This window comes from Artibeus jamaicensis, unplaced genomic scaffold, assembly GCF_021234435.1.
Source record: "Artibeus jamaicensis isolate MK-2021 breed Jamaican fruit bat unplaced genomic scaffold, CSHL_Jam_final contig_956, whole genome shotgun sequence".
NCBI lineage: Eukaryota > Metazoa > Chordata > Mammalia > Chiroptera > Phyllostomidae > Artibeus > Artibeus jamaicensis.
The window spans coordinates 1739789-1755841 of record NW_026522021.1 but is presented as its reverse complement, the minus strand read 5'-3'; the positions used below and the strand labels follow the sequence as shown (position 1 = coordinate 1755841).

Sequence of the window (16053 nt, the reverse complement as noted above, 5' to 3'; positions counted from 1 at the left end):
CTCCTACTCTCTCCATAGGTTGGGACAGGGGCTCTATCATCAGGTGTTGGCTGGAACAGTCAGTTATTGTGGCAGCCTTGAGTCTTCTTAGACAAGCACTCACTTTAAGGAGGGCTGAGGTCATGCTAGGGGATGGCCTTGAACTGTTAGAAACTAAGTTAATGTTTGTTCAAGTCTTTATAAGCCAAGTTTGAGGCTTAGTTGAGAAGAGAGCTCAGAGGATCCTAGCTAGAGTTTGTTCGAGGAGGTAATATTTGTTAAAGTAAAAACTATAGGTACAGCCTAAGTTCCCTATTATTCCCAACCTTGGTTCTTTTTTAAAAAAAATTTAATTATTTTTTGAGTACGGTTTTCTGTCTTTTACTCCCATCCCAGCCCACCCCCCTGCCCCGGTGCTCCCCACCTCCCTCCCATTTCCACCCCCCTTGTTGTTGTCCATGTGTCCTTTATACCAGTTCCTGTAAAACCTTGGTTCTTTCATGCTTCTTTGAACTACCCTTACCCCTGTTATTGGGGTAGGTGAGCTGCTTTACAAATTTTTAAAAATAAACTAGTTTATTAGGACTTCCGCCAAGATGAAGGCATAGGTGGAAACATTGTGCCTTCTCACACAACCAAGTTTAAAGACAACAAAGTTTTAGTAAAAAAAGGTGCAACCAAAACACAGAAAACTGAACTATACTGAAGTCCAACAACAACGAGCCCTTCAGCCAGACTGGTAAGAGGGACGGAGCCAGCAACTGGCGGAGCGGAGTTGTGCAGGAAAACTCAGCCAGACCGACCCAGGCACGCAGGTGGTGGTTGGCAGATCCCAGGCGTGGGGTTGCAATGGGCGGACCCAGTGAGGGCGCAAGGCGGCAGGCTGACTGCGGTTACACAATCACGCGCAGAAAAACCAGGTGAAGGAGTGAGCAGTGAGACACCTGTGCAGGCCCCAGTGGTGGGAAGCAGCAGAGGGGACTACTATTGCCCCTCTTTGACCCTGCCCCCACATACAGCATCACAACCCAGTGACTGAGTTGCCCCGCCCTGGTGAACATCTAGGGCTCCGCTCCTCATATGTAACAGGCGTGAACAGATGAAAACATGGCTCGAGAAGAACTCAAAGCTCCAGAGCCAATAACTGTAAATGACTATGAAATAGCCAACCTATCAGATGCACAGTTCAAAACACTGGTGATCAGGATGCTCACAGAACTGGTTGATTTTAGTCACAAATTAGAGGAACAAGTGAAGGCTAAACTAATTGACATGAAGGGAAGTACACAAGAAACCAATAGTGATGGGAAGGAAACTGGGACTCGAATCAAAGGAGTGGACCAGAAGAAAGGAAAAATTGACCAAACAGAAAAGGATGAAGAAACAAGAATTCAAAAAAAATTAGGAGAAGCTTAGGAACCTCCAGCATATCTTTAAACATTTCAACACTTGAATTATAGGGGTACCAGAAGAGGAAGAGGAACAGCCACGAGTGGAAAACTTTTTGAACAAATAATAAAGGAGAAGTCCCCCAATCTGGCAAAGGAAATAGACTTCCAGGAAATCCAGGAAACTCAGAGAGTCCCAAAGAAATTGGACCCAAGAAGGAACAGACCAAGGCACATCATAATTACATTACCCAATATTATAATGAAGGAGAGAATTCTAAAAGCAGCAAGAAATAAGGGGACAGTCACCTACAAAGGAGTTCCCATCAGACTGTCAACTGATTTCTCAAAAGAGACCTTACAGGCAAGAAGAGGCTGGAAAGAAGTATTGCAAGTCATGAAATCCAAAGACCTACAACCAAGATTGCTCTATCCAGCAAAGCTTTCATTTAAAATGGAAGGACAGTTAAAGTGCTTCTCAGATAAGATCAAATTCAATGAGTTCACCATCACCAAGCCCTTATTGTATGAAATGTTAAAGGGACTTACCTAAGAAAAAGAAGATAAAAAAGATGAACAGTGAAAGGACAGCAAACTCACAGTTATTAAGAACCACACCTAAAACAAAAGCAAACTAAGAGGACAGCTAGATCAGGATCAAACCATAGAAATGGAGATCGCATGGAGGGCTAGCAATAGGGGAGTGGAAGGAGGAGAAAGGGGGAGAAGGTACAGAGAATAAGTAGCATAGATGGTAGGTAGAGAATAGATAGGGGGAGGGCTAGAATAGTATGGGAAATATAGAATCTAAAGAACTCGTGACACATGGACATAAACTAGGGGGGGAAATGGTAGGGGAGGGGTGTGCAGGGTGGAGGGGAATGAAGGGGGGAAATGGGACAACTTTAATGGCATAATCAATAAAATTTAAAAAAAGAAAAAATAAACTAGTTTATTGATTCATTTTATTTTTAAAAAATTTTATTTATTTATCTTTAGAGGGGAAGGGGAGAGGGAGAGAAACATCAATATATGGCTGCCTCTTGTGCATCCCCTGCTGGGAACTGGCCTGCAACCCAGGCACGTGCCCTGACTGGGAATTGAACTGTGATTGTTTGGTTCACAAGACCGCACTCAATCCACTGAGCTACACCAGCCAGGGCTCGCTTTCCAAATTTTAAACTAAAATTTGGAAATTTTATACTTATGTGTGTGTGCATGTTTATAGGAAATATATATTTGTATTTTAACAAAACTGTGTCTACCGGTTCCACTGAACAAGACATCTGAGGGTCTTTCCATGTTGGTACCATTCTATTTGATTCAAGCATAGTGTGACTTTCCATAGTCATTCTAGTTTCCTATTCGGGGTTATCTGGGTTGTTTCCAATTTATATCAGAAATGCAATAAACTGGACAGCAACAATCCTCATTAATGCCTCTTTGAAGTGTTTCTTGGAATGGTGGAATTACTGGGTCCTTGAGCATTTAAATCTTATTAGGTTTAAATTGCTTTTTTAAAACAGCCCAACCCACTTACACTCCCAGCAACTGGGTAAGAGTGTTTATTTTTCATACCTTTTGTAACACTGATTGGAATCAAACTTTCAGATACTTGCTAATTGGCTGGATCAAAACTAGTTATTTTGTTTCTACTGGCCATCTGTATTTCCTTTTCTGGGACCCAGCCCAAATCCTCGGATAGTAAAATGACTTCTGATTGGATTCTGCATCGCTCTCATGGCCTTGGCCATGGGGTCACAGTTCCAGGGTCTTGCTAATGGCAAGATGGAGAGAGGGAAGGGCAAGTGGCAGTGGGAGTGAAGGAGAGTGAGGTTCCGCCTTCTTCCTGTACAGCTGGAATTGAAACTAAGGAGAGGCTGTAAGAACTGGCCCCAGACTCCAGAGTCCAAAGTCTTGGCAAAGCTTATTCTCCATCCAGTTTTGCTAGTTCTTGGTGGGGGGAAGGGTGGGAGGGGTGGGGAGGAGGCAGTGTTCTAGGAATTGCTCTGAGTATGTCAGCCAGGTGGAGGTAGGGGTGGGGAGGGTGTTTGTTTGTTTACCAGCAGCTCTCCCTTTCCGACTCCTCCTGGGCTCATCTTATCTTCTCCGTCACTTCTTACAACAAAGTCAGAGATATAGGGAGAAGTGAGATGGGGTGGGATAGTGCAAAAGAGAAGGAAGAGACCATGTGATCCACCACATGCTCAGATGGGCAGGTAATCCAGTTGGAGCTGGGTCTGCTGCATATACTGTGGCTACCTCCCTGCTGCTGTCCCCTGAGCTTGTGCCTACTCTGCCCCCAGCCCTCACCACAAGGGGCCCATGCAGCTACTTGGGCTCCTCAGCCTCCTATGGATGCTCAGGGCCTTCCTGGGGGCCACAGGTAAGGGGGTGAGGTCAGTGGGGCAGGGTTGCAGAGACCCTCCTGATGTTCTAGGCCAGGGATGTTGGGGCGAGGGTGTTAGCTCTCAGGACACAGGGAAGGTTGGGAAAGGATTGCTTTCCCTTGAGCTCTGCTGCAAGGAGAATTGAGACAGGGGAAGGAGAGGGAAGTTGGGTCCAGCTGGTATTGCTCTCCACCAGCAGGTTGTAGAGGTCTGCACTTGAATCAGAAGGCGGGGGAATAACCTCTTTCCAGAAAACTGCTCTTCCCACTTTGACTAGTTTTCTGAGAACCCCTTCTCTTCTGTCAAACACTGTCCCAGGCCTAGTGCTCACTTCACCTTGGACTCTGTGCTTCTTTTTACTTCCATTCCTGCTGCCCTCCTGCGAGTCCCTCCCTCTTGCCCTGGGATACCTCCTCTCTTTGGGGTGTCTCCAGCTTTGGTCCCTGATGTCCCCTCCTCCAGCTCTGCCTCTAACTCTCCATTCCCACTGGGCCCATGTTTCTGGGCACAGGGGTTGTTGGCAGGGCTGGGGTGGGGGATCTTGAAGTCTGATTTGTTCTCAATGGGTGGATCTTAGACCAGCTGGTGTGGGGCCCTGGATCTTTTTTATCCCACCTCTCAAGAACCCTGCAATTTATCTGCAATTACCTTCCCTCTGCCTCTCAGTGTCTGCTCCTGACCCCCAATCCTAGTCCTTCCAGAGCCAGAGGCCCACACTCCATCCCCTCACTACCCTCCAGGGCTACTGCTTCGATGAAAGGGCTCTAGCCCAAGAATCTTCATAACCTCCTTACTTCCCTGACACATATACACTAAGCTGAGGTGGGCCAAGGGTAGAGGCAGAAACAAGAGCTCTCAGAGCAAAGATATTTGGGTGGGAGGTGAGAAGGAAGCTAACCCTAAGTTCTGACCAAGACAGAGGTGTACATAGAAATGATTTGCTTCCTTGCACAACCAAAAGAAGCATAACAACCAATTTAAAAATAATAAACAACCAGAACTGACAGAAAATGAAACTGCATGGAACTCTGAAAACCAAGAAGTTAAAGATATATTCATCTAGATGAGTAAGAGGGACAGAGACGGGCAGCTGGAAGGAGAGGACCACAGCAAGGCAGCAGACTGGATGGTGGATGACGTGGGGGCTGGCTGACTGGGAAACTAAAGGCTCAAAACCTCTAGCTATAAATTTCTATGAAGTTACAAAGGTGAAAGAAACTCCTAGTTTCAGAGAGAGTTTGTTGGAGAGGTCCACAGGATCCTAGAATGAACACAAACCCAACCAGCACCTGGTTGGGAATCAGCACCCAAAAGGGCACAATCTGCTTGTGGAAAGGGGGGGAAGTGATGGAAAGTGGGGCTACAGCAGAGCCCGTTGGGTGGCATTGTTTCCTCTCTGACCCCTCCTCCACATACAGTGCCACAACACACTGAAGTGCATTGCCTCACCCTGACTATAATACCTAAGGCTCCACACCTTACAATATAACAGGTGAGCTGAGACAAAGAAATATGGCTCAAATGAAAGGTTAGATCAAAACACCAGAAAAAGAACCAAGCAACGAGAAGATAGGCAACCTGTCAGATGCAGAGTTCAAAACACTGGTAATCAGGATGCTCACAAAATGATTGCATTCAGTTGCAAAATGAAGGAAGAAATGAAGGCTACTCAAAGTGAAATAAAGGAAAATATACAGAAAACCAAAAGTGAAGGGAAAGAAATCAGGACTCAAATCAACAATTGGGAACAAAAGGAAGAAATACACATCCAACTGGAACAGGATGAAGAAACAAAAATTCAAAAAAATGAGGAGAGACTTAGGAACCTCTGGGACAACTTTATGCACTACAACATCTGAATCATAGGGGTGTCAGAAGGAGAGGAGGAAGAGTAAGAAATTGAAAACTTACTTGAACAAATAATGAAGGAGAACTTCCCCAATCTGGCAAAGGAAATAGACTTTCAGGAAGTCCAGGGAACCCAGAGAGTTCCAAAGAAGTTGGACCCAAAGAGGAGCACACCAAGGTGCATCATAATTAAGTTAGCCAAGATTAAAGATAAGAAGAGAATCTTAAAAGCAGCTGGAGGAAAGAAGACAGTTACCCACAAAAGAGTTCCCATAAGACTATCAGCTGATTTCTCAAAAGAAACCTTGCAGGCAAGATGGGGCTGGAAAGAAGTATTCAAAATCATGAAAGGAAAGGATTTACATCTGAGATTACCCTATCCAGCAAAGCTATCATTTAGAATGGAAGGGCAGATAAAGTGCCTCCCAAAGAAAGTAAAGTTAAAGGAGTTCATCATCACCAAGCCCTGATTACATGAGATGTTAAAGGGACTTATCTAAGAAATAGATAAAAACTATGAACAGTAAAATGACAAACTCACAACTATCAACAACTGAACCTAAAAAACAAAGATAAAAACTAAGAGAACAACTAGAACAGGAACAGAAGCACAGAAATGAAGATAATATGGAGGGTTATTAGCAGGAAGGGAGAGGAGGCAGAGTGGGGGGAAATGTACAGGGAATAAGAAGCATAAATGGTAGGCATAAAATAGATGGAAAAGTTAAGAATAGTATAGGAACCAGAGGAGCCAAAGAATTTATATGTACGACCCATTGACATGAGTAAGGAAGGGACTGGGAAATGCTGGAGGGTAGGGGTGGGTGTAGGATGGAGGGCGGAGGTAAAGGGGAGAAAAAAATTAGGACAACCATAATAGTATAATCAATAAAATATACTTAAAAAAAAGGAAGCTAACCCTGAGTGGACAGGTAGTCTAGGCACTTTCTGATGGCAAATGCTATAGTTGCATGAGTCTTCTCTGCCACTAACTCACAAGATTAGGAAATCTTTGTCTGTCACTCTTACCACTTGTAAAATGAGATTGATGACATTTATAGAGAGAGGGGTTCATGTTTGTAAACTAATTTACCCAGTGGGAGAAATAGAGTAGGTAATAGAAAGTATATCTATTTTTATTATTAACACTCACAGGTAAACCTTAAGGTCTCCAGGACTCATGCCTGCCTGCCTGCCTGCCTGCCTGCTGAGGGATCTCTTTTTAAAAGTACATTTTATTGATTATGCTATTAGAGTTGTCCCATTTTTTCTCCCTTTTATCCCCTTCACCCCTCTCTCTTCAGCATTCCCCACCCTCTTAGTTCATGTCCACAGGTTGTACATATAAGTTCTTTGACTTCTCCATTTCCCACATTATTCTTAACCTCCCCCTATTTTCTACCTACTATTTATGCTTCTAATTCCCTGTACATTTTCTCCCATTTCCCTCTAGTCCTCCCCAGTGATAACCTTCCATGTGATCTCCATTTCTGTGATTCTGTTTCTGTTCTAGTTTGTTTGCTTAGTTTTTGCTTTTGTTTTTTAAGTTTAGTTGTCAATAAATGTGAGTTTGTTGTCATTTTACGATTCATCCTTTCCTTTCATGATTTTGAATACTTCTTTCCAGCCCCTTCTTGCCTGCAAGGTTTCTTTTGAGAAATCAGCTGATAGTCTTATGGGAACTCTTTTGTGGGTAACTGTCTTCTTTCCTCCAGCTGCTTTTAAGATTCTCTTCTTATCTTTAATCTTGGCTAACTTAATTATGATGCACCTTGGTGTGCTCCTCTTTGGGTCCAACTTCTTTGGAACTCTCTGGGTTCCCTGGACTTCCTGAAAGTCTATTTCCTTTGCCAGATTGGGGAAGTTCTCCTTCATTATTTGTTCAAGTAAGTTTTCAATTTCTTACTCTTCCTCCTCTCCTTCTGACACCCCTATGATTCAGATGTTGTAGTGCATAAAGTTGTCCCAGAGGTTTCTAAGTCTCTCCTCATTTTTTTGAATTTTTGTTTCTTCATCCTGTTCCAGTTGGATGTGTATTTCTTCCTTTTGTTCCCAATTGTTGATTTGAGTCCTGATTTCTTTCCCTTCACTTTTGGTTTTCTGTATATTTTCCTTTATTTCACTTTGAGTAGCCTTCATTTCTTCCTTCATTTTGCAACTGAATGCAATCATTTTGTGAGCATCCTGATTACCAGTGTTTTGAACTCTGCATCTGACAGGTTGCCTATCTTCTCGTTGCTTGGTTCTTTTTCTGGTGTTTTGATCTAACCTTTCATTTAAGCCATATTTCTTTGTCTCAGCTCACCTGTTATATTGTAAGGTGTGGAGCCTTAGGTATTATAGTCAGGGTGAGGCAATGCACTTCAGTGTGTTGTGGCACTGTATGTGGAGGAGGGGTCAGAGAGGAAACAATGCCACCCAACGGGCTCTGCTGTAGCCCCACTTTCCATCACTTCCCCCCCTTTCCACAAGCAGATTGTGCCCTTTTGGGTGCTGATTCCCAACCAGGTGCTGGTTGGGTTTGTGTTCATTCTAGGACCCTGAGGGTCCCTCCAATGGATGCTCCTGTGAGATTGGGAGTTTCTTCTGCATTTGCAGCCCCCAAAGGTTTTTATAGTCAGAGGTTTTGAGTCTTTTTTTTTTTTTAATTTACCACACTGGAACCCTGGGTTGTGTGGTCTGTCTCTCTCTCCCCAGTTGTTCCACCTGGTTTATCTGAACATAAGTGTGGGACCTTCTGGTCCACCAGCCACAGCTTTGATGTGCATCCTCTTCACCCCACCTGCTCCTCTCCACCCCTCCTACAAGTATGAATGAATGTTTCTTCTTTAAATCCTTGGTTGTTGGACTTCCATACAGTTCAATTTTCTGGCAGTTCTGTTTTTTTAAATTTATTATAAATTGGTTGTTGTCCTTCTTTTGGTTGTTTGAAGAAGCAAAGCATATCTACCTATGCCTTCATCTTGGCCAGAAGTCCTGAGGGATCTCTTTCTGGCAGTGTCCTCCTTTCTGTCCTGTGTCTCAGATTGTGTGGTCCTCTTTCCCTATCTCTCAATCTCAGTGGAGTCTGAGCTTCTGTCTTTGGTCTTCCCTTTGCTGTTCTATACATAGCTTTCTCCTTTCTGACCCTTCATCTCCTGGTGCCCAGGATGTGTCTCCACCTCCAGCTCCACCTTGGCTAGGTTCTTTCTCTCTCTAATGAAGAGGAGAGTCAGACCAGACAGCACTGAGTCACAGGGAGAGCAGCAGAGGTGGCAGAGAGCCAGCAGGGACCAGGACTTCTGGGTAGTAGGTAGAGGAGGGAGGAGGATGCAGAGTAATGGAAGGGAGCAAGGAGGAAGGAGTGGGGGTGTCAAGGAAAGAAGGTAGAAGCCTTTCCTGAATCCGCAAGTGACTATTCCAGAGCTGGAAGGACGTACCACTCAGATGAGGTTGACAAGTTACTGAGGGTATCTCCCACCTCCCTTCCCACTGGAGAGGCTGCTCTGGGGATCAGATAATATTGGCCTTCAGAACCTGAAAGTCCTCAGGCCCAAAGTGCCACTGACTGGGGAATAAGTAATAGCACTTCCTGCCTTCTATGTTACATATATGGAAAAATTAAAAATGAAAAGCCTATGGGGTATTATGATGACAAAATGACCTATGAATACATTCTTCTGTTCTATTTACAATGCAGGAACTTCATCCACAGCCACATACTCTTCTCATGCACTCCTCCCCAGGGAAGGAGCAGCCCATGCTGTTCTCAGTAACTACCCACGTTCCAAAGGCAAAACTGGGTGGCCACTCAGCACCCCTAAAACTACTTCTCCTATCCTGGCAGGAGGGAAAACATACCTATGACTCTCAACACCTCTTCACACTTCAGACATATTTCTGAAACATTTCTCAAATCTCCAATCAATTCCAACACCCCAACAACTCTGACATCCTAGTTTGTCATCAAGGTAGAAACCACTCCACCTACTACAATTGTCTATATGAGTGCTACAGAGTGCATCAAACCAACCAGATGAGTAGTCACCACCACTTACCCCACCACTACATGCATAACAATGACTCAGGTGACCTTGCCCAACACTTATACAACAGCTGTGACAGGAAATAACACACTATCTCAAAACATGTCATCAAAAACTGTAGCAAGCATAGTACCTTTGGCTACAATGACATCCTATGAATCCAGCCTAACAGGGACTACCATGGATACACAGCAGACATCCACAAAAACAGAACCAGAATCAAAAACTTCAGCCCCTTCACAGACAGGCAAGATGACAGACACAACCTCTTATGCTACATTTACCAGGAAAACCACACTTACTCCAACCAGTGACATTTCCACAGAGACTGTCACAACAGAGATAACTTCTACTCCCACTGTGACATCCTCAGTCACTCCCACAGAAACAGTCAGTTCTCCCACATCTACCACCTCTACCCCAGTGACCACTAGTACCCTGACATCTACTACTGCTTCCATCTTCTGCACCTGTTTCAGCCATGCAGCCAGGGCCCTCTTTCAGCACAAACACTATGCTCATGTTCTCCTTGATTACTATACACTCTACTACTCAGGCCCCACCCACCCATAAATCTCCCTCCACCACTGTCACTATGGTCACAAGTGAAGTCACCACTTCTGCTGACACTTCAACCTTTGCAACCTCAGTCACAGCAACCCCACTTACTTCCTCCAGAGTGGCAAAATCCATGACTGCTCCCATCCTCAGGAACCAACCTCCACCCTGACTGTGACTCAGACTGCTCCAGACAGACATCAGTACTTCACAGGGCTCCTCCATGGGAAGCACACCCACACCCACAGTCACCCCTTCTGTCCCTACCATGGGCACCATGCACACATCCACAGCCACTACTCCGTCTACAGAAATCCCTACCACTGCTTCGACATAGGTCACTTTCACATCTACAGGCACCCTTGGGTCCTTGATCCCCATGACTGAATGCACCTCAACATCTATCATTTGCAGTATGCTGGCCACCCCCACCAATATCATCACATCATGCCCCACCACACACAGTACAGCAATAACAGCCAATGGCATCTCAGTCTCTGCCACTACGCTAGAGATGGTGCTTTGCTCTCCATAACTTTGGATACATTTTCATGTCTTTCCTGCCCCTTCTTCCTTCAGTGAGTACATCTACAAATGCAGTAATCAGTTCTTTTAGTACCATTATCTCTTCTTCAACATCTGAAATAACACGTTTGTCTTCTGTCTCTTCTACCAGTGCTAATTCAATGCTCTCTGCTATCTTAAATTCTCCCCATTCCTCACAAACCCTCACTGCAGGTACACGTTCTTCTGTCACTGCTTCTCCTACTTCATGTGAAACTACAAAAAATTCTTTAATCATATCTTCTCTAATAACCTCTTCTATTGGAACAACTCCGACTGTTTCGATTTCCCCCACCACCCCATGTCCAGAATACATATCTGTTACAATAGTGCCTACTTCTCCCACCACTCCATGCATAGAAATTGATCAAAATAGTAAAGCTACCTTTACTCCCACTATCCCATTATCGGTCTTTACCTCTACTACTGAGATGGCCACCACCTGTCCTAGTTCCACCAGTATGACAACAGTATTTCTTACACATATGGACACTTCTACTTCATATTTGGAAATTGATCCCACCAACATCATAACTGAGGCCCCTAATTCTCTCAGCCCTGGGACTGACTATTCCCATTAGCATAGTTTCGACAAGCACACAAAGACCCACCAGTGGTACCTGGATGAGCTCCTACTCTGTAACCACCCCACCTGTGTCCAGCTTCACTAGTCTCCCACTGACCATGGAGTGAAGCAGCAGCTTTCCAACTGTCATGATAATGTTGAGCAAGTTGACACACCCCAGCCCAACCATGACCAGGACCCCAAAGACATCAGTGGTCACCACTCAGACTCCCACCACTTTTACATCACCCGGGACAACTCTGACCACTACTCAGATGACCACACCATCTCTACTGACCACCAACCCAGGTTGGACCTCCTTTCTCCCCTACTAAATTCCCATGTATCCAATGTCTGGCTCTATTCTAAAATTCCCTTTCTTCCTGTGATATCCAGGCACCTGTGACAATGGTGGCACCTAGATACAAGGCCATTGCCTTTGTCCCTCGGGGTTCTCTGGGGACCACTGTGAGCTCCAGGAGATCAGATGCCAGAACAAAGGTCAATGGGATGGCCTCAAGTGCCACTGCCACAGTACCATCTATGGATCCCAGTGCGAGTTTGCTGTGGAAAAGGTGGAACTGAGTGAGTTGCCCGAGTCCCGCCCTATGTACTTTCTCCTGGACGGTGCCCCTGACTCTCCCTGGGCCCAGCCCTGTGGTTGGCCTGGAGTGATCAATACCTGCACCCCTGCCTTATCTCCCAGGCCTTCTCCCATCCCATCTCATGCCTCTTTTCTTTCCTCACCTCAGGAGATGGCTGAGACCACAGTCCTTCTAGGACCTCTTCCCAGTCTGAACTGCTCAGAACTATATTAGTTTCTAATTGATATTGTAAGAAACTTCCACAAACTTAGTGGCTGAAACAACACAAATTTCTTTATTTGGCAGTTCTGTAGGTTAAAAGTTCAATGTGGGCCTTGTTGCACTAAAAGTAAGGTTCTGACAGGGCTTTGTTCCTTTTCAAAGGATCTATTTCTTTACCCTTTCTAGATTCTAGATCCTTCCACACTGATTGTCTCAAGACCCCCTCTCTCCATATTCAAAACCAGCAATATTGCATTTATAACTTTCTTCCACCCTCACATCTTCCTCTGACCAATTCTGACTTTTCCTGCTCCCTCTTCCACTATTAAGGACTTTGTGCTTATATCGGGCCCATCTGAATAATTTATGTTGATTTTTCACATATTAAAGTCTAAAGTCAACTGATTAGCAACCTTAATTACATCTGATTACATTTGATTCCTCCTTGCCATGTAATATAACATATTCATAGGTTCTGGGAATTAGGACATAAACATCTTTGGGGGCTATTAATCTGTCTCCCACTGGGGCAGACAAGGGAGAGACCACAGGTCTGACTTCTGTGTATCCTGACTTCTTTCTTTCCCCCATCTCAGGACAACTTATCCCATAATTCCTACATCTCTTCCTCCTGCTATTCAGTTAGTCCTCAGAGAACATGGGGAGGGGCATGGCAAGAACCTCTGGGTTGGGGTGGTGGTGGTGATGTCAGATAGAAGTGTATGGTGTAGATGGTGATTAGAACAGAGCATGCTGTGTGCAGAAATGGTGGACACTGAAGTGGGCATGGAGGTGTCTGTCCAGCAGACATTCACCCCAGACCTCAATGATAACACTTCTGAGGCCTATATAGATTTCAGCAACACCTTCAAGAATCAGGTGAGGAGAAAGGGGAGGGGACTCAAAGGTCCTCACCTGGAGCTGAGCTTGGGCTCCTGAATGACCTCAGGTCTGGAGGTTTAGACATGAGCCCAGAGATCCTTGGCATTTCAAATGAAGAATGTTTACGGAAACATGCAGGGGTTCAAGGATGTGGAAATCCTGTCCCTGAGGTTAGAGACTCTTCTAAGGTCACAGAAATAGTGTTAGGTGAGGGGAGTGGGTGCGAAGAAAGGCTGAGAAGACATCCCTTGGTTTTGGAAATCATCAGATTTCATAAGGAGAGGGATGAAGAGAGTATGCAAAAGAATCACTCCATGGGGGGCATTTTAAAATCCCTACCCAAGGATATACTTATTAACTTTAGAGAGGGAAGAGTGGGGGAAGAGAGACAAGACAGATAGATAAAGAGAGAGAGAAACATCAATGTGAGAGAGAAATATCGATTGGTTGCCTCTAGTAGGTGCCCTGACCAGGGACCAAACCCACAACATTTTGGTGTATGGGACTATGATCCAACCAACAGAGCCACCTGACCAGGGCCATGGGGGATTTTAGAGATTATTTTCTGGGGTAATTTCTCTGTAAGAGTAAAACCACCATTACCTTTTTAAGTGCATTGTAAGTAGAGGGACTGCATGGGACATGCAGTGAGGTGGTGCACGTGGGCTGGTGGGAAGCCTGGTGTCTGGACTGTAGATTGTCTCTCTCTGACTGGCATCTGGTCTGCTGGGTGGGTCAGTATGAGTGAGGCAGAGAGTCCAGGATGGCCTGGTTTGGTGATGGCTTGAAGAAATGCAAAAGAACGGCAATCATTCCTTGTTCTGCCTTCCCAGACTGACCAACTCAGGGATGCTGGCAGCTCCTTCTGAATGTAATGTCTGAAATCCCAACTCATTGTCTCTGGCCCCCTTCTTCCCAATATGTGTACCTATGGTTGGTCCTGGAGGTGTCCTGCTAAGAATCATGTGTCCCAAGCCTGGGTACCATTCAAGGCCCCTGATCCCCTTGACCCTCTCAGGAATGGAAGCATCGTGGTAGACTATTTGGTTCTGTTGGAGTTGCCTTTCAGTGTCCAGCTGGAGAATGAGTATGAGAAGATGAAGACAGCCCTGAAGGAGGATCTCCAGAATGCCAGCAAGAACAGCTGTCTGAATAACCAGAGTGAGTTGAGGCTGTGGGCCTTGGGCTGGAGGGAGGGGTCAGTGTCCCAATCGCCATCCCAGCCTGTACTAGTTCAGACAGGGGTCTCCTGGGTTCAGGTGCCAACCTTAGGATATCTCCAGCAAGTTTTGAGAAGGGACACAGGTCCACAGCTAACTGGGTCAAGAATGGGGCTAAGGAAGAACTTGACAGAACCTGGATTCTGGGGAAGAGACCCATGACAGTTCTCAAGGCTTCCAGGATTGCTGAAGACTCCTGGTTAATCATGGATATGATGAGGGAGGCCAAAGGAGCCTTCCCTTGCAGCCCATCCACACGCTCCCCTTACTGGCAGAGCCCTTGCTGCCATTCACTGTGCTTGCCCTGCTTCCTTGGCCATGAACCCTTGACCTTTCCCACCCAATTCAACCTGTGTCCCCCCAGCCCTGTGTTATAAGCATGACTCCATCAAGGTGAACAACAACATCACCACGAAGCTGACCCTGGGAGGTGAGGGAAGGGCAAAGGGCTGAGTGGCCCCTGGAGGCCATGACTCCTCTCACCAGGGACATCTGCCCATCAAAATTTCCTGGGGATGCTGGAGAGACCTTCTGGGGAGGCATGTGAGGTGGCCCAGCAGTACTGCCCTTCCTGGGCAGCAAGGAAGGTGAGGAGAGGGTGTGGATCCTGGGGGCCTGACCTGCCCTCCCTTCATGTAATCCTAGGGTCTACCCCACAACACCCCACTCTTGGAAATGTGGTCTAGACATTCATTTTCAGAATCATTATAGCTAGGGCCCTGAGTTGCGTGGATGAGGTCACTGTCTGCCTCTACCCTCCCCATCCCATCTTCCCAGCCATCTGTTGCTGCACAGCTGCCCAGGATTTCTACTTTCCCTTGGTGGAGGACAGCCAGCTCCACTGCGTTACCAAATGCACATCGGAAGTGGATGGCACCATTGACCGTAACCAGGGCCTGTGCTTTCTAGAGAAAAGTGGTCCGGCTTTCCGGTGAGGCCCGCCTACAGCCTGCAGGGTCTACCAGGCCCCCAGCCCCTCTAAGCCACACCCATTCTCCTTCGGGTGGAGTCCCGCCCACCTGCTAGCTCCTGCAGGGTAAAGGTGCTGAATGACCCTGCCAGGGAGGCGGTGAGGGTCTGAGGCCTGAGGCTGCCTCCTTCAGCTGCTTCGCCACGAACATGCACTGGTTCCTGGGCTCGCTGCGAGATGTCTGTCTCCTGGAAGGCGCTGATTGGGGGCCTAGCGGGGGCCGTAGCCCTGCTGCTGCTGGTGGTGGCATTCGGCATCTTTGTGGTGGGTCCCCAAAGGAGGCGCTGCGAACGTGGAGACTGGTGAGCAATCTGAGGGTGGGGGTGAAGGTGGTAAAGGGGTCTCAGATGGGACAGCCCTGCCCTGACTACGTGCACCTTGATTCAGGTCTGGGGACACGAAATGGTTCCTGATGTGGGATGAGGACTCTGTGGGAACTTTTACCAACTTGGGCTTCCGAGACGACAGCACAGGTGAGTACTTCCCCTTGGGGGAGGAGCAGGAGTTTCCCTCAGCACCACTTCGGCCAGAGCAGGACCCGAATATCTCCCTCGCTCAGGACAGACGTATACCTCCTGCTAGGGAGCTCAGCTCGCTGCTTGCCCAGTCCTCGCTGTGGAACATCCAATGCCCTGCACAGGCCACTCCAGCAAGGCAGGCACAGGGGCAGAGGAGCAGCCTGGACCCTGCATGACTCATGTCCCCACCCCTGCCTCTGCCCCATTTTCCCTTCCTCTTTTCTATCTCTCTAGCCAAGAAGGAAAACTTCCATGTGGCCTTGGAGAATGTGCCCACCAATGTAAGGGTGAGGGGGCAAAGGGAGGATGGTTGGTAAGGAGCTCTTCTAGGTCCAGCTCC

General features: G+C 46.5%; 1 protein-coding gene across 1 annotated transcript in view; it reads left to right on the top strand.

Annotated features, from left to right (window-relative positions):
- The window catches only part of MUC3A (mucin 3A, cell surface associated), a 56127-nt gene that overhangs the window by 2707 nt on the left and 37367 nt on the right, over positions 1-16053 (top strand). The window contains 13 exon segments of the mRNA XM_053655337.1: positions 3674-3753; positions 10927-11318; positions 11320-11629; positions 11714-11902; positions 12887-13002; positions 13099-13175; positions 14024-14166; positions 14590-14655; positions 15003-15156; positions 15329-15361; positions 15363-15497; positions 15583-15824; positions 15948-16000. Of these exon segments, the coding sequence (XP_053511312.1) occupies positions 3674-3753; positions 10927-11318; positions 11320-11629; positions 11714-11902; positions 12887-13002; positions 13099-13175; positions 14024-14166; positions 14590-14655; positions 15003-15156; positions 15329-15361; positions 15363-15497; positions 15583-15824; positions 15948-16000 (1990 nt within the window).